The sequence below is a fragment of the Chaetodon auriga genome, chromosome 14, assembly GCF_051107435.1.
Source record: "Chaetodon auriga isolate fChaAug3 chromosome 14, fChaAug3.hap1, whole genome shotgun sequence".
Lineage (NCBI taxonomy): Eukaryota > Metazoa > Chordata > Actinopteri > Chaetodontiformes > Chaetodontidae > Chaetodon > Chaetodon auriga.
The window spans coordinates 14,375,068-14,397,147 of NC_135087.1; the positions used below are offsets into that span (position 1 = coordinate 14,375,068).

The window sequence follows — 22,080 nt, forward strand, 5'->3', positions numbered from 1 at the left end:
CATCAAAACTCGACGCCTATTCTGCGCATTTTCCGGCTGCTAAGCTAATGTCTGACAGACGAAGGTAGATGCAGTGTTTAATAGCATAGATTAAGGACGTTTTTGCATTTGCAGTTTTGCTCTCGGTAGCTGTATTATTGCAGGCGCTGTCTTATGAATGCGTTGTGGTGTACATCTTGATAACCGTCATGAGTTGGCGACCAGCTTTCTGAAATTACGCCGACATTGTTGGCTAACGTGGCTAGCTGTTAGCATTGTGCTGTCGTTTGCTAGTCAACTGATGCTACTGTAGCGGTTTGTCAGCACCGTGCTAACAGTTGTTAGCCTACAGCTTTACCTTGCGCTCCTGGTGTCAATAGACCAGCGAGAATTGATGATGTTGCAGCTAGCCTGTTGTTCCTCTCCCGGTGTTTTCTGGTGTTTGAAACGTCGTTGTAACAGCTGTCCGGTAAACTTAACTAAAGCTGAATGTTTGGATATGTTATTTAGTTAGCTATGTAATTGTTTATGATAGTGGCAGCGGATGACATTTGGAAACGTTTTGACACCTGAGCTAGCACGTCAAGACAGCTCATCAATATCAGCACCATCACCATCATCTGGACGATTGTTGTTGAATGGGATCTGGATTGTAATTAGACTGCAATTGACCTGGCTTCTTTGATTTCGATAGTTAGTCCTGGCTTAACAGATGCTCGTGAGAGTTTATGACTGTTCTGTAGCCAAGTCCTTCATGCATATTTCAGTGCTGTGGATTACATGTAATGTTATTCTCCCATCAGAGAGCACTTCTCCAAGGTGACACTTAAATATTCATGCTTTCTTCGCAGAGCAGGTTATAGTGAAGCTTACAGGTTTCGACAAATTTGACTAATGCTTCTCATTAGAATCCATTTGTTGAAAATTGTTTTGAACTTAAGCAGTTTTTTCTTCAGTTGTAGGAGTTCAGACTAGCCCCCTGGTGAGTGGCAGTCGTCCTTTGAGCCCAGAGGGGACAGAGTGAAGGCTGAAAGATGGTCTGATGGACCGCCGCTTCTTCCTGACCTTCCTCTTCTGCTCAGTGTCGTGGATCTTCTTCTGGGAAGTTCGCTGGAAGAAAGGAAAAGAAAGTCAGATTGAGGAATGGCTCCAAGGACATAGCCTCTCTCAATACAGCTACTTATTTGAAGGTCAGTGGGTTGCAGTCATCTTCACTTGAGATTTACCTGACCATTGCATCGAAGAAATTTGGTTGATGGTCTAATCCAGGATGGAGTAAGCAGAGGTAGCTTCAGTGACCTGCACAATGACACTTCTGCAAGACAGGTTATTACTGCTTGAAACTTTCTGGCTATGATGGTTTCTCTAACCATGAGCTTATCCAGCACCTTTCAGAGCTTTTTGTAGAAATACCAGAGATTAGTGTCATGTTTAACTGGACTTGAACTCTTTTTAATACAAGTAGATTGTGTTGCTTATTACTTTGACTCTCGTCATATTTTGGTTTTGAACACTGAAGTTTTAGGCTTATGAAATACATGTGGCATGCATGGACAATCAGTGCAGGCTTAAATACTCATTACAATAGACTTTAATGAGTATTTAAGCCTGTGCTGGGGCACTGCTGATGCTCATTTGTTGGCCGGTATGTGCTGGGGGATTTTCATGTGCTGTTCATGTGTCATCCAGATGTACAGACACTGGAGGAACTGAGTCTGAGTGTACTGAGTCGTCTGGAAGAGGTGGTGAAGGAACAGCAGCGCTGGAGGGAAATTGCAGAGGCCCACATCCAGCTGCTCCGAGACTTTGCCTTCCAGGAGTGGCTTTGCTCCCAGAACCTGGAGCACTACTACCATACGTAAGCATTGAAAGGTCCTAACTTTAACATTTACACCAATCTGGCACCAGTCATGCTCAGCTTTCCTTTTTTTCTGGAAATAACTACTCATTGGCATGTCATAAATGCAGGCTTTTCCTGGCATGCTTTTTTTCTTTTCTTTTTTTTTTATAATGTCTTCAGTTGGTTATGTGGTATTGGTCATTATCTATGCTGGTTCAGACAGGCTATATATATGTACGGCCACTTGAGGGCACCCTTGCCTTTCATGGTTAGCTGAGTTTGCTGACACTGAGCTGTGGAGGCTGCAGTGTTTCAGAGGGTCACTGCAGTAAAAAGTATTCTTTAGAGACTGTCACTGTGAGACCCTGCAGCAATGCAGATGTTTGTGTACTGTGTGTGTTGGGTGCGCTCCGCAGAAGGAGCTGTGATAAGTAGCTGTTGATGTATCAAAATGTTGCCCTTTTGCCCTGCTTCCCCTAAACGGAGAGCCAGCTGTAATGTGTCTAAAGGTCAGCTGTTTGTCTCACATAATCATGAGATAGTTTTATATTTTTAAGGAAAACATTTATAATGAGGCACAGTGTCACATTTCTGAAGGTCATGACTGTCACACTATCACTACCTGTGTTGCTATTTTGACTGAGTGAACATTCAGCCTTTATTGTTCACATAATTCTGGCTGAGCCTCCATTCAATGACCAACTGTGTTGTAACAGAAGATGGTCTTTCATTTGTTGGCTAAAAATATTGCATACATGCGGAAGTTGCATAAGCCTCTCACTACTTGTCAAAGAACGGAGAAAGAATGAAAAAAAGATATGATTATATTAAAAAAAAATAATTAAAAGCACAGTAATTGCAGCATGCAAGTTAATTCACATTTTGTGTCAGGAAGTTGAGCTTTGTTGGAAAAATTCCTGTTGCCAGAGGAAACTGGCTATTGGGGGTGGTGTTTTCTGTGTGTTAAGTCACTAATACTTAAACATTAAATATACTGTCTGCCCTGCTGTCATAGTTAAAGAGTTAAGCTTGAGCTTAAGTTTGAGGTTCCTCTTCATTCAGAGTTTCACAAAAACCAGTCTTTGTTTTGTCTTTGGGACAACCTTTTGTGCAATTTAGCCTGCAGACTTGCTCAGTAGATGTGGCGCAACATTTAGCAGTCATGGTAGGGTTGTATTTCTAATGGCTGTACCTAAAATAATTAGGTATTGCTGCCATTTATCCGCTTCAAATGCTTTCACTTTCGTTTTCTGCTGCAGGCTGAAAACCTTGGGTTGTATGAATCTGGATGATCTGTCTCAGTTTGACAGTCAACTGCAGCTGTCTCTAGCTGCCTGGGGCTACTACTACGACGACTACATAAGGTTGTCTACAGGCATCAAGATCCTCCAGACATCCAGGGGGATTCGTGACCAGGACTACGAGATCCGGCTGGTGCACAGCCTTGCTGAGAGGCGTCTGAATGAGAAGTGGTCAATTGGTGAGATCCATTAACATTTAACCGGCAGGCTCAGAGCAGGAAATGTGTATTGCCTTCATTTTAATTATTCTTTGGTACATTGTCTACTTGTCTTTTCAGCGGGAGCTCTCATATTTGGCTGTACTGTGGCACTGTGCTTCTTGATAAGGGACCTCATGTTTTACGTGATTGGTGAGTCCTGTGTTGACTTTCTGAATTGGGGTTGATATGGCTGGTTCTGGAATTGCCACTAAGTGAACCATTTTTATTCTTCCTGCAAGCATATGCTTTGATCTTGATGTGGTACTACAGGATTTACAAATTGTGTCTACAGCCTAAGGTTTTGTTCTAAACTTTTGGTCCCATAAACCTTTGTTAAACATCAAACTTTGCTGGGTTTTAGTGGTGAATCAACTTCTTTCATAGCCAAATAAATACCTTTCATTTATTGCAAACACATGTTCCAAGAACCTGTCTCCTTTGCTTCTTCCCTTCTTGTTTCAGGTGGAATTACTGTTTCCATCATAGCGTTTGTCTTCACCATCAAGTTCCTCTGCGAGCTTGCAGCGAGGGTGGTCAGCTTCCTGCAGAATGAGGATCCAGGGCGACGCGGCGACCGCAGCATCTACGATTATGTCCGGGGCAACTACCTGGACCCTCGTTCCTGCAAGGTGTCTTGGGACTGGAAGGAACCGCAGGAAGTGGGCCAAACTATGAGCTTCAGAGTTCAGGTGATAAGTGATTCCTCTTGTCTCTTGCTGAATGGATTTTCTTCTAAGTGGCTCATGCTTTCAGTAGTGTCAATATGTGGTGAACAAAGCGAAAAAAATCTGTTCTGTTTCTGTCTTAAATTGTACCCCATTTGTGCCTGTGTCTTCTCAGCTGTTCTATAAGAATGGCCAGCCTTTCCCGGCTCATCGGCCTGTGGGACTGAGGGTCAACATCACCCACATTGAGTTGGCTCTGGACATTCCTGTTACACAGGAGGTTCTGCAAGAACCAGAGTCAAATGTAGTCAAAGTGGCCTTCACGGTACGCAAGGCCGGACGCTATGAGGTTGCTGTGAAGCTGGGTGGCCTCAATGTGGCCTACAGCCCTTATTACAAGATATTCCAGCCAGGTATTAGTACTGTTTCAGATCTCTCTCATATTTTGCTGTATGTAATTATTGATTTAACACCTTTGAATCACTGATTGAGTGTTTTCTGTTCTTTCCTTCACTTCAGGTACAGTTGTCCCATCCAAAACCAAGATAGCCTACCATTTCTCCACACTGGTGCTAACAAATGGCCAGCAGCACACTTTGCAGATTGAGCCCAGGGACGAGTATGGAAACCCCACCAGTAACTCCACATCTCTCACAGATGAAGCCAACTACAGCGTCCATGTGCACTCTGTAAGGCAACAAACATCTTCTCTATTATACATTATACTGTAATTTGAAGATTTATTTCTTGATTGCCATTCTAAAAATGAAAGCCAGCATTTCTCTTCCCCCCTTCTGTTGCCAATTGCACAGTCACTAGCTTCACAGTACAGCAGAACAGGTTCTTACTGGTCATTTCCAAAAGTCTGAGCCGGGAGTCATTTTAGTTTTCCTGTGTCTTCCAGCTGGGCACAGTGGATGATGACAGTCTGGAAGAGTACTACAGTAAGTCAGTTTCACTCAACAAGCAGCAGTGCCAGGTTCTGCTGAGACTGACCCTGAGGAGGACGGGCTGTTTCAGGGCCCGCATCTCCTACAAGGCCCAGCCGCTCAGCAACGGGGAGTTTGACATTATTGTTCTCAATGGTGAGCATCCTTTCCAAGCTGAAATGAAATACTCTCTTGTGAAAAGACTTGGGCCCATAAATGCAGTGTGTTTGATCCAAGTCTGATCCATATTCTCATTGCATATTTCAGAGAATGAGAAGGCCTGTGTGGAGAAGAACGTGTCCACTCCAGGCATCAGTATCTACTTTGAGGCATACCTTTACAGCAGTGGGAACTACAGCAGTTCCTCGTGGCAGTTACCAGCCTCCTCTTTGCTAGCTCCCCATAGGAGGCCCTCCATGGGAGAAGAGGAGGATGAGCATGACTCTCCTGTGGAGGGACAACCTGAGAAGGTCAAGAAACCAAAAAAGGTCTACTGTTACATATCGCCAAAGGTAAGATCCGACATGTAAGGGTCAGGGTTAATAAGTATGGTTTTTCTTTTGGGTTTGTGAACATAAAAAAGTATGTTTTGTATTTGAGAGGGCAGAACTCAACATGTGTTAATGGAACATGACTTGGACTTTTATGTCAAACAGCAACTCTCCGTGAAGGAATTCTACCTGAAAATTATTCCGTGGCGCCTTTTCACCTTTCGAGTATGTCCAGGAACGAAGGTGAGCAGAGCTTATGTCAGAAAAGCCTGAAGAACGGCTCACTTTCGTTTGGTTTGACGCTCACTGTAATCTCCTGTTCTCTCTTCAGTTTACCTATTATGGTCCTGACCCGGTACACAAGTACCTCACTCTAGTAGTGGATGATGGGATACAGCCTCCTGTTGAGCTCAGCTGCAAAGACAGGAACATCATGGCAGCCACTTTCATTCGCTTCCTGCACAAGAACATTGGTTCGTCTCAGTCTGATGTGATCACTGTGGCTTGAGCTGCACCTAGTAAAAACTGTCTTTTGTGGGGTCTGTAGCAGTAATTTGATGATGTTGTCCATAGGTGGCTCTGAAACCTTCCAAGACAAAGTGAACTTCTTTCAACGTGAACTCAGGCACATCCACTCCAAGAGACCTCGCACCAAGACCTGCCTAAAAATCACTCGACACTCCATTCTAGATTCGGTGAGTGCTGCTTTACTGTGTTATGAAGCAGTTTCATAAGCTGTGCATTATGAAAGTAGGCATGTAATCACAACAGTCATGTGGCCCCTGTGATAATTTTAACTGTCTCATTTGTCTGTCCCACTTGCTGTTGTTTAGTCCCTGAAGGCTACAAGGAACTTCTCTGTGTCAGACTGGAGTAAGAACTTTGAGGTCGTGTTTCAGGATGAGGAAGGTAAACAAAACATCTGAATATAACTGAGTGAGATCCAAGATGGCTGCACTGTGTGTTAGGTTTAAAGGGAAATTTCAATATTAATCATCCTGAACCCTAATTTTCCCATTTTTGTGTCTTAGTTACGAATGGGGACAACAATTTTTAAAATCAGTCCAGTAGTGGACTTTGATAATGTCACTGCTTCTTTCAATGGAGTCTGGTGGCTTTGAGGAGAGTAGCATAACTGGTTGAACAAAAAGGATTTTCCTCTTGAACAAAACGCTCTCTGTAGGGGCCGTGTCCATAATGTTGCCAGACACTTTGAATAACAATCTGAGCCTGTCAGTGGTGAAAACAAGCGCTTTTACTGGATGAACTGTGACGATGTGCGATTGCCCCGAAGGACAGAATTGCAGCCCGTTCCGTTTCGCTCTCACTCAGTACTGGAACGATTTCAAAAATGTTTGTCCCCATTAGGCACACAACATGGGAAACAAGTTTTTGCTGTTGCAGCAAGCACTTAAAAGCAAAAAGATCTGAAATGACATCCTAATGAAAGGTGACCACTAAAACATTAAGTTTCTGTACAGCTTTGGACTGGGGAGGGCCTCGCAGGGAGTGGTTTGAGCTGATTTGTAAGACCCTCTTTGACACCTCCAATCAGCTGTTCACCCGCTTCAGCGACAACAACCAGGGCCTCGTAAGTTAGGCTGTTTTTACCACTTAAGCCACAATTCAGAATCACTTGTCAGATGCTGTTTGAAAAATAAGAGCATGCTCATCTTCATTTTCCAGGTGCACCCAAACGCTGACCGGCCAGCCCACCTGCGTCTAAAGATGTATGAGTTTGCAGGTCGCATCGTAGGGAAGTGCCTGTATGAGTCAGCTCTGGGTGGGGCCTACAAACAGCTGGTGCGAGCTCGCTTTACACGGTCCTTCCTGGCTCAGATCATTGGCCTCAGGATGAACTACAAGGTATGGAACATAGTACAGGTCATGTTTTGATTGTTTACCTCGTGCTGTCGGCTGGTCCGTCTCATCACTTTAACATTCCTCACAAAGCCAAGAAACCTGACGTGTTTCTTGGCTTTGTTTGTTTCATGGAGAACAAGCCAGCATGTTTTGCTGTTTATCCAACTTCCCAAGATTCCAAAGTTGAGAACTAAAGCCGGCCCAATCATCTTTTTATCCCGCCACCGAGAAGATGAAGCACTGTGTTTATTTAAAAAAACGTCATTTTCTTTGTGTTTTCGTTTTGTTTTCGACGCGCAGTACTTTGAGACAGACGACCAGGAGTTCTACAAAACCAAAGTCTGCTTCATCCTAAACAATGACGTGAGCGAAATGGACCTGGTGTTTGCCGAGGAGAAGTACAGCAAGTCAGGACAGCTGGAGAAGGTGAGGCAACACTTTGGAAGGGAACATCCGCTTTTATCCCTGATGTAATTTCACAGGAGATAGGAGCAATAAACCAAACAAAAGAAACCATATTGATTGTTTGGCAAGTGTCTAGTTTTTCTTTAAGGGGGGGGAGTGGTGAGTTTACATAAAGGTGGAGTAGAGTCGAGTTTGGCACCCTCGGCCATTTTTAAACTTTGCTGCTGGCAGCGTAGCTCCCCGTGTTGAAACAAAGTTTAACCTACTTGTTTTTAATGAGAGACATATTGCTCCAAGCTGACCTTTTTTTTTTAGACTTAGATTAATTGCCCAAACATTTATACAAATTCTGACAAGTATGTGACAGCCAAACACACCCGCGCGTTAGACCTGCATAAATAGATTTGACAGATCAAGAAGTTTCTGAACTCTTCTTGAACTCATGTTCTACTTCTCTGCCGTCTCGCCTCTTCTGGCCTTTGTGACCCACAAAATAATAAAATTTAAAGCTCTTTCATGTCTTTTGTTGTTTTCCTGTTTTCCATGTTTTGTCTGACATGTGTATCCGGCCATGTTCTGTTCATTGTGCAGGTGGTGGAGCTGATATCAGGGGGCGCTCAGATCGCTGTTACCAATGAAAACAAGATGCATTATCTAAACCTGCTGGCTCAGTACAGACTTGCCAGCCAGGTGAGAGATGAGGTGGAACACTTTCTGAAAGGTAAGGAAACTAGCACAGCTGCACTCTGACATTTTTTTGCTAATATCCCTCATTTGAGATCTCCGGTAATGCACATAATTAGCGCAATTTCCTGATTAATTGCAGGTTTGAACGAACTGGTTCCAGAAAACCTGCTAGCTATATTTGATGAGAATGAGTTGGAGGTATGTGTGATGTTTATAATAAAATCCTGTTGATCTTTCAAAGGCCACTGGGTAATTCCAAGTTTTCTGTTTCATCTCCTCAGCTGTTGATGTGCGGCACAGGTGATATAAATGTGCAGGACTTCAAGGCCCACGCTGTGATTGTCGGGGGATCGTGGCACTTCAGAGAGAAAGTAGGCCACGGAAATTCTCTGTTTCTGTGCTCTTTGAGCAGCAGTCCAGCGATGAAAATGTCTGAATATGTTAATTTTGTGCACAGGTGATGAAGTGGTTCTGGGCCGTCGTGTCCAGCTTCACCCAGGAAGAGTTGGCTCGTCTGCTGCAGTTCACCACCGGCTCCTCTCAGCTTCCCCCCGGGGGGTTCAACACCCTTTGCCCCTCCTTCCAGATCATCGCCGCTCCCACGCACAGCACCTTGCCCACTGCACACACGTGGTGAGTAGGAAAACACACAGATACACTTAAAGGATGAGATGTGAGGTTTTTTCGGGCGGCACGTCAGTCTGTCAGCCTGCTAATCGGTTCTACACGAGCAGCTGTTGTACAGACGTTCATGGTCCTCAGAGGATGACTTACTGATTTTGGTGATTACTGACTTTTCATGTAGTGCCAACATGGCTTGGCATACAAACTTTGCACAGACATTCGAGGTTCCCAGATGATGTATCCTAATGATTTTGGTGAACCTGTGGCTTTTCTCCAGTGCCATCATAGATAAAAAAAAATTTTATTTGTCTTTGTCGGATGGAGACCGTCATGCTCTCCCTTGATTCCTGTCGTCTCTACTCTATCCCTGTTCAGTAGAGCCATAAATAAGCCAAAAAATAATTTTAAAAATTGCGACATCGACCCTCAGATGTACTTTGTGTTTAGTTTAATTAACAAATTTTTAGCATGCTAATACACTTAACAGGGTCATTATGCCTGATGAACATCAGCATGTTAACGTCGTGATTGTGAACGTTAGCCGATGTTAGATGTTGGTACAGCCTCACAGAGCTGCTAGCATGGCTGTATCTCTTCTTCTCTCTTCTTAAAAAAGTTTCCCAAAACAGCTGGGCACTGCAGTTTGCAAAACTTACCCAAAATGAGCAAATAGTGTGCTTCTTCTCCATCTATTTTCAGTGGTGGATTTATACATATGTGCTGCTGTAGTGTGTATTTTCAGCAGCAGGTTGGTGTGTCTGGTAAACGTGTCACCCAGCACAACAGTGTGGTTCATTGTTTTAAATCGTTTTTGGACAACGGTGGAGCTCTATGGCACTGACAGACCCAGACCGGCCAGCGGCAGCACCGGGAGAATTCCCAGTGGCCTGACGAGCTGATTGGCCTGGAGTGTCTGGCCAGTGTTAAAAATGCTCAATGAAATGGTTAAAGGAAAGAGGAAACAGGGCAGCCACAAAACTGTAGGCCGTCAGTTTAACCCTGATGGTTTGATCTGTCTGTCGTCACACACGTTTGGTCACACACATGTCAACACAAAGTTCAGTCAGTGCATGGAGTGCGCATGGCCGCACGGTGTACATTAAAAGGAGAATAACCAGAGAGGAAAGTGCTGCTGCATGCTGTAAAATGACTGATATCTTCACAAGAAAGGCACGTGGTTTAGAAGAGAAAAAAACGTACCAGCAGGGCGACCCAAAGCACGCCATGTCACAGCTACCTCTCCTGAGCTCATTCTGTGCAGTGGTGGAAAAAGTATTCAGATCCTTTACTGAAGCAAAAGTACTCATACCACACCGTGAAAATACTTCACTAAGTAAGTAACAGTCCTGCATTCAAAAGTTTACATTACAAGCAAAATGTAGTTAAAGTATCAAAAGTACTCAATGTGCAGTAAAGTAGTCCCTGTCAGTGTTTTACTATTATATATATGATGTTTTTGCTTTAATATTACTCCTGCGTTTATGTGTTTTTTGCGTTTTACTGCTGTAGATGTTTAAGGTTGAGATCATTTCAACAACTTAATACACTGATGGGTAGTTTAATCTACAGCAATGCATCAAATTCTACAAGATCGTCATATGTTTGTATTGTCACTGTCCATGTTGAACCGTGTATCTCTAAAAAGTCAACACTTTATAGCCCTGTTTTCATTTTTTTTTTTAAATGTAATATTTCTATGCAGGAGATATATATGCATGGGAATATTCTGGAAAATAAAGACCTGTATACTCCCTTCTGTCAGGTGGAAGTATCTTCAGTGACTCAGAGCTCCCAGAGCTTCATGATGATAAACACAAGTCCAGTCGGAGCTCTGAGGAAATGCCAGGTGCAAAACAAACAAAGTGCACAAATATGATATAGATGAATATTTATTCCTGTTGCCTGAATTATGCAATAGACTAACTATTGAAACTGAAGACACCTGGCTGCTTTTTAATTATTTTGGAATTAGTTTTTCGACCAAAAGAAAAACATATGTCACTGGCATAAACAGTAAACAGAAAAACTATTTGAACAGAATGCTTACAGTATGCATGGTCTGCTGTGAGCAGGGGGAATGTGGAGATTGGCCTGGACCAGGTCGTCATCCCAGTCCGCCCCTGGTCACAGAGGTACAGGACGGATCAGGCCAGGAAACTTACGATAAAGCCATCGCTGGTTTTGGCCTTTTCATCGGATTTGTCAACAATAACAGAAATATAGAATATCACCCGACTTTTGATGTTTAGATCCGCGAATGTTTTGATCGCACGTTACGTCGAGGATAAATGTTATGTAAATGTTTTATCAGGATCTAAACATTAGCTCACTGCTCCGTGGTCCGCTCTTCTGTCTAGTTTTAACCAGCTGTGCCTCCCTACCTACGACTCCTACGAGGAACTGCACAAGATGTTGAAGCTGGCCATCAGCGAGGGCAGCGAGGGCTTCGGCATGCTTTGACTCTGCCGTCGCTGGCAGCGTGGTTCCACTCGTCCAAGAGGGGACCAGCACTGCCCGCTCCGGTGCACCGGTTCCCTGCATTCATCTGCGTTAAAGAGAGGGCCAGACTCCCATAAATACTCTCTCCGGATCAGAGGGTGTCACAGGAAGTCCCAGAAGGCTGACCTGAAACCGGGACTCAATCAAATGAACTGTCGTGCTTCTGTATGTATATAAAATATCTCACTTTTGTAAAAAAAGAAAAAAAAAAAAAAAAGGAAACCACGAACTGCTGAAGAAGGTGAGGTTTGGGCTAGTTTTATTTCTTAATGCTAAAGTATTGCTTAGTTTTATATGTTTGGAAGACATGACGCTAGAGCAAAGGCCTTGAGTATTACCATATAACTGCTTTTTCCTTTTTTTTTTTTTTTTTTTTTTTTTTTTTTGTTGCATTATGCATTTTGCAAACTGAGGAACACTTAAGTGCAACAGCAGCCTACATGTGATGTGGGTGACATGTGCATCGACAGCACTTTGGCCTTAATCGATCAGGGACTGATGTGTGTATGTAAATATATAATATCTCTCTTTTATTTGAATACTTGTACATAGTAGTGTGTATACATAGGTTTTCATCTGGTTACCTTTTTGATTTGACCTTTGAGGAGAAGGGATTTCTTTATTGTTGCACGTTTGATGGGTTGAGAGTTTATGTAATTTCTATAAGCTTTTTTTTTTTTTTTTTGGGTCGGAAATGAATGGGTTTTAAAAGAAGCCAAGTAATTTCTATTGTTTATACATGTTTTTAACTTATTGCGTCTTGAAACCGATATTTGTGTTGACCCCTACTGTTTAAATTATGTTCGTCCGGAGCGGGAAAATGTTTCTGTTTTGTTTTATAACCTGCCTTATTCATCATACCCTTTGCCTCTGATTGTATCCAGAGAAGTGCGTAGGTGAGAGAAGCGTAGCCGACAGGTAGTAGATGCGTCGTGACATTTGTCCTTGTACATGCAGGGGTCACTGTGGATGCGAGAGCCCTTATATAACAAAGGTTTTGTTGTATATGCTGTATGATTTTTCCTTTTCCAGTCACAGCCTTTTATGGGTTTACCTCAGAATCTCCTATGCCACCTTTGCATCCTCTGGCACATGTTCAAGCACACGTATAGCAAAGCATACACATATAGTTCGTTGATAGTTGCCTCCTTCCAGTCCTCACTCTACAACCGTTAGCCATATTGTCTCATATTCTCAGTAAGATAAAGCATTCGATCAGTTGCGATTGTGCCCTTTATGTTAATGTAAACTAAGTATATTTAATGCTGTTAATATTGACAATATCCTGAGCCAACAGAGTTGTTTTTTCCTCTTGATAACTGTGTAGCAATTCCTTTGCTGTTCCAGAGTTTACATGTTCATTAGCCATTTTGTAATAGTGTGTGCTGCCAGTGGGAGTGTTTGTAGATCGTTTAGGGAAATTCATGTTTAGGTTCAGAAGCAGGAAGAAAACATTCACGAATGATTCTTGTCAATGGGGTTTTGATTGGGACACGAGCACTCTGGATGCAGTTTTACTCTTCACGTTTTTCTCTGGAAGCTTGACTGAAGAGCCACGAAGAGATTTAAGTTTCGAGGCAGAGATGTGTCATTTTGACTGCAGGTTGGGATTAGCTGCATTGATCCACCCAAGACAATACAGCGCCCACCTGGGATCTGATGAGTATTAGCTTGTGCTTTAGCTGGCTTTATACAGTGTCAAGAGGTTTATAAGAGGGTTTATGGATTTGTGTTTGTTTGGGAAGTGCAATGTTGACCTAATGTGCTGAAGAGAGCAGTGAAAACGTTTCGTTAAGGGTGTGTTTTCAGCACCGATACCAATGGCTGATGTATTTATCTGAAGTAAAGGTAGTCTAAGCATTATGCGTGTTAGTTGTCCCGTTAGATATGTCCATTACAAACAAATATGAAGGAGGTTTGTCTAGTTTTATGTTCTTGTTTAATGTTTTGTTTTCATGAGCATCGACTATGTTTTATGTTTGGTTGTTTCTGGGTAAAATGACCTGAGTGTGACTTTTAGCAGTGTAGATATTGTGAAATATTTGCCTATGACTTTGAAGCTGGGGTACTTTTTTCTTTCCTTTTTTTAATGGCAAGTCTTTGCTGATGAATGTTTGAGATTCTCTGCACTGCAGGCCCTTTGTTTATGGGAATAAATAATGATGGACTGAACTCTGACCAGTTTATCTCACTTTTTGTGCATCTTGGCATATTTTATGAGGCCATTTTATGACCATTTGAACACATAAAAACGTGTCAGCTAAACCGTCATCTGTATAAATTCCACTTCATTTCTTGGCCAGCAGAGTGCATATTTTAGACACAAGAGGGCAGTGGCTCCACGTGACGTGAACAGAGGACACATACTTTCCCTGCTGTCATCCCTCGGGACATCTTAGCGACAGTAAATCATGAGGAGCTTTCCTGTCTTCATCTCACCCTCCACACTTCAACACAGAGAGTAAAACTGAATCCCCTCCTTTTCAGACATTTCTCATTTCCCTCACACACTTACAATACATACCTCAGGAAGACATGAAAATAAATAAAGTTCATTCAAACCTGCTGGTTTCACATAAGCTGAAGGTGTAATCAATCTTTTGAGAGCGCTGCTGTTTATGGAATGTGATCATACCTGGAAATCAGGGGCTCCCTTTCCTTTCACCGTACGCACACGGTGGCATTACTGACAGCCATATCAGCACAAGACGTGATGAGAACACACTGCTGCACGACTGAATGTTTGCTTCCTGAGTAATACAGTGTCTGATAATGGACTCTACAAGTAAAAAAGCTTTTTTAATTGCTTTGCTTGAAGGCTGTGGACATGCAGGCCCCATGACCCTCCGTGCTACGCCCACATGTTCCTGGCTTGTCTCCTCACACTGTGGTCTGAACATTATCAGAAGCAAGCAGAAAGGCATCTTGAAGTACTTGGAGGCAGGAGTCCAGTTATTTGGTCTTGGCATGCACCTGTGGATTTGCATAATGGTCTCGCTCAAATTTCCCCCAGGAATGCTTGCTAAAGAGGGACCACAAATCAGAAAGTCATCCTCTGGCGATCACTTCGAGTAATGTACCATGTTGGAATGGTTGTCCTTCCCCAGAGAACCTGAGGGAGATCACTCAGCAACAATACTGTGCATTTTACAAATTCATCCGATGATACTAATGCCCTGGGAAAACATGTTTCTTTGACAAATTTTCCATGTACTATTCCATAAACATCTCCAGATCTGACTGCAGCTTGGTTTTGGGGTTCAGGGTTGCCAAGTTCCAAGGGGAGTCCACTTATGGGTGGTTCTCCTCAACTAAAGAATTTACATAATCAAAAATGCAGAGCCTCGTTTCCCATCTCTGAGTCAGACACCCTGCCTCTGAGGAGATGTCCATCAGTTTCTCTGATCAAAGACAATTTCACTGCAGACGTTGATCTCCACAAGACAGACAACACAAATGTGGCACGCCTTAAGTATCTTCAGAACATGACCTCTCAACAGCCGTGGGGTTGTCTGCTTCCCATTCCAACATGCAGGTTCTCATTACCTGATTGGACGCCACTGATTAACTGCCAACTGGATTGGCTGCAGGTATTCATCATCTGTGATGATTGGGCCGATTTAGAGGCCAATCTTAATCAGGGTTGTTGAGGGACAGGACAGCATAGCTCCAGCAGCGGGCCTGGACTGAAGCTCTCCTCAGGAAGTTTACTCTTTTACTTTGTAGTATACCGACTCCATGTTAAACGTGAACGGTCCTTCAGGCCTCAGTCTAAACACTGGCAAACATCAGGGCTGTGTGTGAGCATGCAATGTCCTCCTCCAGAGCAACCATGAAACAAAGACAAAAGAAAGAACAGTTCTCCTGCTTCTTTCACAACAGCTGACCACTGAAATGGCTTTGTCTGTTTGGCTTTTGGGGGGAAATTTCTGCCTCATCCATGTCTTCTGCAGTTGCCGTCTGAGCTGGCTCCTTTTATGACTGGTGACAGTGTGGTTCTGCAGTCGACATGGCTGTGGATTACGTGGAAAATCGTTGCGAGAAATGATAATGGTCTGGCTTCTAAGAGCAGCAAAGGAATGTATGGATGGGATGCTGCTACTGATCAAAGAGATTTTACCGCCTATATCTTGCTATTTCACAGATTCTCCATTGCCCCTATCAATCCCCTGTGATTTAAGTGCTGAGACCTGGCTCTCAACACTGGAGCTGGGGTGCTGCGAGTCCACACCGGACAACATGTCCAAGCTGCCACACACGGTTGAAAAGACCTCATTAAAATACATTCCTCTATCAGAAGGATATAAACGTCCACGCTGAGGTCAGAGACAAGCAGAAGCTTACAGCCGCAAGCAGTCTTGGAAAACTGCTAGAGTGGAGATTAAGTGTCCCCGAGCTGATGGCTGTCTGTGTTATATATGATGTTGGAGAGAGGCTATTGATTCATGGGGTTAGTTGTTCTGCTGGGATGTGCAGCTGCATTACATTCGGTGTGTCGGCAAACATTTCAGTCCTTATATTTCCTCTGTGAGGACAGGGCCTCTTATGTAGACTGTCCAACTGTATGACAAACACCACTGTGTCTCTCCGCCCTTGCTGTCAGTATGGTTGTCATCATAGCAGGTATGCAGTGAAGTGGGATTCATCCTGATCTCTAGCTAAAAGAGCATTTTCATCCTCCAGCAACATGCAGCTGAATCGGGTTCTTCTCAGTTTGTGGACAGCAAACTTCCAAGGGGAGAAAAAGGGACTCCAGCACACTGACTGATTTGCAGCCTTTAATTGTGCAAACAATTAAAGTCAGGGAGTCGTCCTGTTTTCTGTCATCCCGATTCCACCTGTAAGTGTACAGCGTGACTGCAGCAAAGACTCAGTGCAGAGGAAATGTTTTTAGTCATGCTAGCAGCATTCCTCCAGGGATGGCAGTGTGAAGTCTGTAGGTCTGCCAGATGAAATATTTCAACATGTATTTCTAAGATTGCTGTGAAATTTTGTACAGACATATATGGTCCCCAGAGGATAAATCCAACTGACTCTAGTGATCCCAAATTTTTTTTCTCTTGCTACATCATGAAGTTGTCGTTTTTGTTTTTTAGTGAAGTATCTTGACAGCTGTTGGATAGATTGCCACAAACTTTTGTGCGAGCATTAATTGTCCCCAGAGGAAATCCTACTGACTTTGATGATGCCTTGACTTTTCTTGTAACATTACCAGCGGGTCAGCGTTATCACTTAGGCTCTGAAATATCTCAGCATCTATCACATGGACTGACACCACACAGTGTGCAGTCATTTATTGTTCTCAGAGGATGAAGTGTAATCTCTGCTGATTCCCTGACTTTTCCTCGAGCGCCACCGTGAGATTTTGTACGGAATATGTAAGCAACTATTTGGATGGATTGCCATAAAATCTGGAATGGACATTCAAGTCCTGCTTAGGATGAATGTTACACTTTTGGTGATCCCTTAACTTTTGATCTAGTGCTGTGAACAGGGCAACATTTTAATTTGTGCAATACTTACAATACCTGCAAAACTAATGACATTCTCATCAGTCTCGCCTGTGCTTTGTGTTTAGTGCTAAATGTGAACATGCTACTGAGCATTTAGCTCACAGAACCACCAGCCTGGCTTCAGACTCTTAGTCCTGTCTGCCTGTCTGCTCATAAACTTCATCATGTCAAATTGTCCCTTTAACTGTACATGCATGTAAAATTCTTCATACAAATCCTGAACCACAGAGAAGAACAGGGTAGTTTCCTCTACATCCTTCCAATGTGGTGAAAAGCTCTGGCTTAGGGTCACAAGGTCAGCACCAAAGTCATTAATCCTGACTACTGCAGTTATACACATCGAAAAATAAGCAAGACTTGATGGGATGTTTGCCACCCTGAAGGTCTTGAAATGTGCCAAAGTCTGGTTGGCATTGGCCTTCTTTCCAACCACAGCAGGCCAGTAAAGAGCTCCAGGCCACTGGTTTGATCCTCAGCACTGTAACTCCTTTCCAGGCCAGACTCTGTCTCCAAACAAATCCGGCTCAACAGAGTGGTCATATTTGGCTCTACATGCTGAGCCAGGATGCTGTGTTTGTGGAACTGTCCAGTCTCTAGTATGTACATTGATGCATACGTTGCTAATTTGTGAATTTTTAGGAATACTTACCACAGATCATCGAAGGGTAGATGAGTATCATCTCAGACAGAAGCCTTAAATGTATGGAGCTCTTAAGAGTATCAACAGATTTAACATACTGTTTATTTGAATTACATTACACATTCATTACATTGCACATTAAATTTTAAGAGTTTGTTATCAAGCCTGCTGTTTCTAAGTTACCTTCCTGCTGTGAACCTAATAAAATAGCTGGACATGGAGTATCACACAGAACTACACCACAATACCTAAAGCTCAGTATTTGTGAATGAACCACTGCGTTGGTCTGCGGTTTGGGCTACATCACAATGTGGAACTTCTACAGCTTTTAGTCATCATTTGAGCTTAAAGTCATCACAGAGTTTGTCAACTCAGAGGGGAATTAATTCATTCATACTTTCTCCAGTGAGAGGATGAGGTTTTTAAATGGCTTCCACTGACCACAACCGTGCAACCACAACAAGAGCAGCCACATCTGGCCTCCACATGTGGCATCTCTTTTTGTGTACAGATCAGCAATGGCCAGCTTACAGTGTGTTTACAGTGCAGAGCCACATATCACCTTCACCTCCGTGCTGTGAAGTCGAATCTGCTGAGAGAAAAACAGTCTGACAGGATGGTAATAAGACTTTGCATTGGCACACATTTAGCTTGGCTCAGAGATGCTGGTCAGGGTGTGCTGGCAACACATGCCACACTACATACTATTAGGTGTACTCAAGGGGAACTGCCAGGAGCCAGTGAGCTGAGATATGGATGAAAGAAAAGAGAGGTACAGCACACCTGCTGGAAACTGCTGATTGAGGGAAGCGTGTTTCTGTCCTCTGCCAAGAGATGGTCAGCACTGTATGGACCACCCCGGTGAGAGAGGGGAACAGGGTGAGGCTCTCTTCGGACTGACTGAAAGATTGACTGCATCCTATCAGCTGCTGCTTCCAAAACGCGCCCGGCTCTCAGTTCAGATAATGGCAGGCTGCCTCCCAAACTCTTTGAAAAAGAGAGCATGTTTTCAGCCTGATTTCATTTCAGCTATGTTCTCATGAACAGCAGATTCACATGACTGTTCAGGACAGTGATTGCTGCATGTAAAAGTCAGATTCAGTGTATGTATTCATGAGGAATAAACCTCATAATATTTTCACAAATCTGCTCTTCTGCAGACCCCCCCTTTCATGAAGTTATCGCGTTCCAGGTGCAAGACAGCCTGAACAGGATATGATGTAACTCATCCAGGCTCCTCTGCTCTCTGTGTTAGCACTGTGGGTCATGGCAGGAGTCCCTTCCTGTTTAAGGGTGTCAGCCACCCAACGGGATGATGAGGATACCATCCAGGACACTCTGGGGAGGACATTAAAGGCCAGAAACAAGTGAGGACATGAGAGAGGCCACGGACATGGCAGAGAGTGTTTGCTTTGCTCTGGGTGTGAGCTATGCGAGGATCGGCCTGTATATTTTTCTTTTTATGGTGACTGGTTGAAACGAGGCTCCGTCGAGGAACCCCCATCAAGGGTCACCACAGTGCTACACCAAGAATATCAGGGAGAAACATGTAAACAAATCTGTCGTTTTAACTATACCTTTAAAGTATGTGAGTTTAAAGACCTTTTGCCTCGTCTCATTTTCTGAACACATGACTTCACAGATTTGTTTACATGATGAGAAATATGACTCATTGTCTTTGAGTAACGAAAAGAGCCATTTGTGTTTTACGCTATAAGCAAGAGAAGTTATTCTGGGTCTTTGTGAGCAAAGATAAGAGTCATGTGGTGCTAACAAAACAAAGAATGCATTTAAGCTTAACAGTTTTCAACACATATCAGCAAAACAGAATGCAACAGAGTCTGATTGAGATCCAATAAGAAGAGGGATTGTTGCTGTGAAATTCTGCACAAGGTCAGTCAAAGAAAATACAGATTCCCCCTCTGGCCTGATAGACAGAAGAGAGACATGCTGACATGTCTTTGATTTATTTGCTTCATTTGGACAAAACTGAGGATTAGGGAAGAGGGCCCGACGGTGACAGTGTCCAGGTTGTGAGCGCATACAAAAACACATTTGTATTCATTGTATCTTCTGCCATTATATTGTCATCATGGTCAATCAGATTGGCTATTAACATGTTGAAGCCCCCCCACCCCCTCGTTCTTTGCCTCTTCCCCAGCTCTAGCCTTCCAATCACCCAGCATATTTCAGGGATCTGATGGAATCCCCCAACCTTTGAAGGCATCCATTCCGGCCTGCTGTCATCATTTCAAAGCCGCAAGGACATACACATTTAGTCAGATACCCAGTGCTGTCCAGGGGCTGTGGTTGAGATATTTTCCATCCACTGAATTGATCTGTGATCTTGTTGCAGTCATTAGAGAATGCAACAGCAAGATTTTTGTGGCAAAGTAAACATCTGCCCAGAAAGATGTGTCCGAGGTTTTGCATGGAAACAAACTTCTGTGAAAATACGTAAGTCTTAAGTTTTGTCAAAATTCACAGACACCCTGTATTTTTTACCACATAGCTATGAAACCTTCCATTTTCTGTCGTTTGTTAAGTATGAAAATGATATAATAAAGGCCGTTATGCAAGTAAAGGAGTTCCTGGGTGTTTGTGACATGAAGATTGAGCTATTTTCTGTTTAGGTTTGTGATTAACAGCCCTCAGGTTGCCTCCAGATGTGGCTTGGCTGCAGACACACACTGAGTAAATTTTTTTGATCAATTCACCAATAAAAGAATGACCCTACACGACACTATCCATCATCATAAGGGATGACGCAGTGATCTAATAAGTAGATCCGACTCCTCGCTGCAAACATGGAATCATTCTTTATGCTAAATGGTGGACAGATGGTTGGGCCCTCTGCAAGCAATCACGGCCAATGATTACCAAACTTCTCATCACACACTATCAACTAGCAAGAGGAAAACAATAAGGTGGTGGGAAACAGTAGTAGGGCTAAGAGGAATTTGACCATCACAGCCTCTAATATTAACCAGGCATTTTATGGATAATATCACTGACTGCATCTGTCTTTGCTGTTTTGTTAGAGCGCCACAGAATCTGTTTGTTTTCAGGGGGAGGCTTAAAATATTCGGGATCAATCTACAAACAACAAACACAGACTGAGTTGTTTATGAACATCAACTACACCCTTCCATTCCATTCTCTATTTGCCCATTATGAAATCTCCTGCAGCCTTGGACAATTTCGAATTAAAAAATAAAAAAACTGGTACGGAGCAAAATATGCAGGATTTTAAGCCAGAATTTGCTCTGAAGCATCCCACGCAGACTGAATTTATATTAAGGTTGTCATGCAGGTCTTAATATACAAGCCCTGTGATTGATTCCTCTAGGTTACCTTATCTCAGGGGCCAGCGCAGTTAAGTAGAAACAGTTGAAGGACAATTTGATGGCGTAATCCTTTGTTAACAGCTCTTGATAATTGTCATGTTTGTCATCATGTATTTTTCGATTCGGTTGTGATACTATTTTTATTCATTTAGTAACTGACCTCTTGGATAAACACTGGTCTAGACTGTGCCAAGACTATCCATGAAGAAAGGAAGCTGGGTACTCATTCTGCACAGAGAGCACGTTGAGAGTGCAGAAACAACACTGAGATCAGTTATCATACTAAATAATGACAGTGTGATTAAGTACAACCTTGATATGCTCTTGTGTTGTCCTGTTTCATTACATTATATATTGCTGCTGTCTTGCAGCGTCACATTTGTCATGGAAAACAAACCAAAGCTCCACTGCGGAGATCATGTTCTTATCTTTGGACTGCAGACTATAATTTGTTTAAATAAAAAAGCTGCTTTTGGACTTTGTTGATAGATATGATACAGTTCCAGTTCAGTTTGAAGATGAAAAACAGCGGTGGAATGTAACAAAGTCCAGTTTGCTCAAGAACTGTACTTATTTATGAAGGAAATATATACCTTTCACTCCTCTACATTTATCTGACCGCTATAGCTTGGCTACTTGTTACTTTCCACATTTAAGGAATAGTTTAGTATTTTGGGAAATACCAGTATCTTGCCGAGTTAGGTAAGAAGATGGATGCCACTCTCATGAAGCTACAGGCAGCAGCTGGTTAGCTTAACTGAGTACAAAGATTGGGTGGGCTGGACAGCTAGCTAGCCAAGAATAAGTCTAGCACTTGTCATGTTAGGCTTGTCATTTCTACACTTTGTTTAACCTGGTAATTAGTGAACATTAGAAGTGTTGATAGCCATTTTTATTCCTTAGTGAAAGACAAAAGCAGGCTAGCTGATTCCTCATGCTTGTCTTTGCGCTATGCGAAGCTAACCGACTGCTGGCTGTGCCACTATCTGTTAAAGTGAAGGTACAGCCAGCAACTGGTTAGCTTTGTGCTAATGCTGCTTACATTTCACACTCACATGGACTGTTCTGCTGCATAATAGGTAGTTTTACTTTTTATA

General features: G+C 43.0%; 1 protein-coding gene across 1 annotated transcript; it reads left to right on the forward strand.

The window, feature by feature from the left end:
• The first annotated feature begins 4 nt into the window (after positions 1-4).
• arel1 (apoptosis resistant E3 ubiquitin protein ligase 1) lies at positions 5-13,655 on the forward strand. The gene is made up of 22 exons (XM_076748310.1): positions 5-64; positions 936-1,169; positions 1,669-1,837; positions 3,079-3,299; positions 3,399-3,470; positions 3,783-4,009; positions 4,161-4,398; positions 4,505-4,674; positions 4,890-5,070; positions 5,182-5,426; positions 5,571-5,648; positions 5,737-5,878; positions 5,979-6,100; positions 6,239-6,314; positions 6,887-6,996; positions 7,092-7,271; positions 7,569-7,694; positions 8,265-8,394; positions 8,500-8,558; positions 8,642-8,731; positions 8,818-8,993; positions 11,342-13,655. Exons 2-22 carry the CDS (start codon positions 1,022-1,024, stop codon positions 11,442-11,444), a joined length of 3,063 nt encoding a protein of 1,020 aa, XP_076604425.1. The 5' UTR covers positions 5-64; positions 936-1,021; the 3' UTR covers positions 11,445-13,655.
• The last annotated feature ends 8,425 nt before the right edge of the window (positions 13,656-22,080 follow it).

What these genes read in the sequence shown, in the direction of transcription:
- arel1 (XM_076748310.1), top strand. Translation starts at nt 1,022, where the DNA reads ATGGACCGCCGCTTCTTCCTGACCTTCCTCTTCTGCTCAGTGTCGTGG. An exon ending in GAATGAGAAGTGGTCAATTG is followed by an intron (nt 3,300 to 3,398) that starts GTGAGATCCATT and finishes TTGTCTTTTCAG; the next exon opens with CGGGAGCTCTCATATTTGGC. An exon ending in ACAGCGTCCATGTGCACTCT is followed by an intron (nt 4,675 to 4,889) that starts GTAAGGCAACAA and finishes TGTGTCTTCCAG; the next exon opens with CTGGGCACAGTGGATGATGA.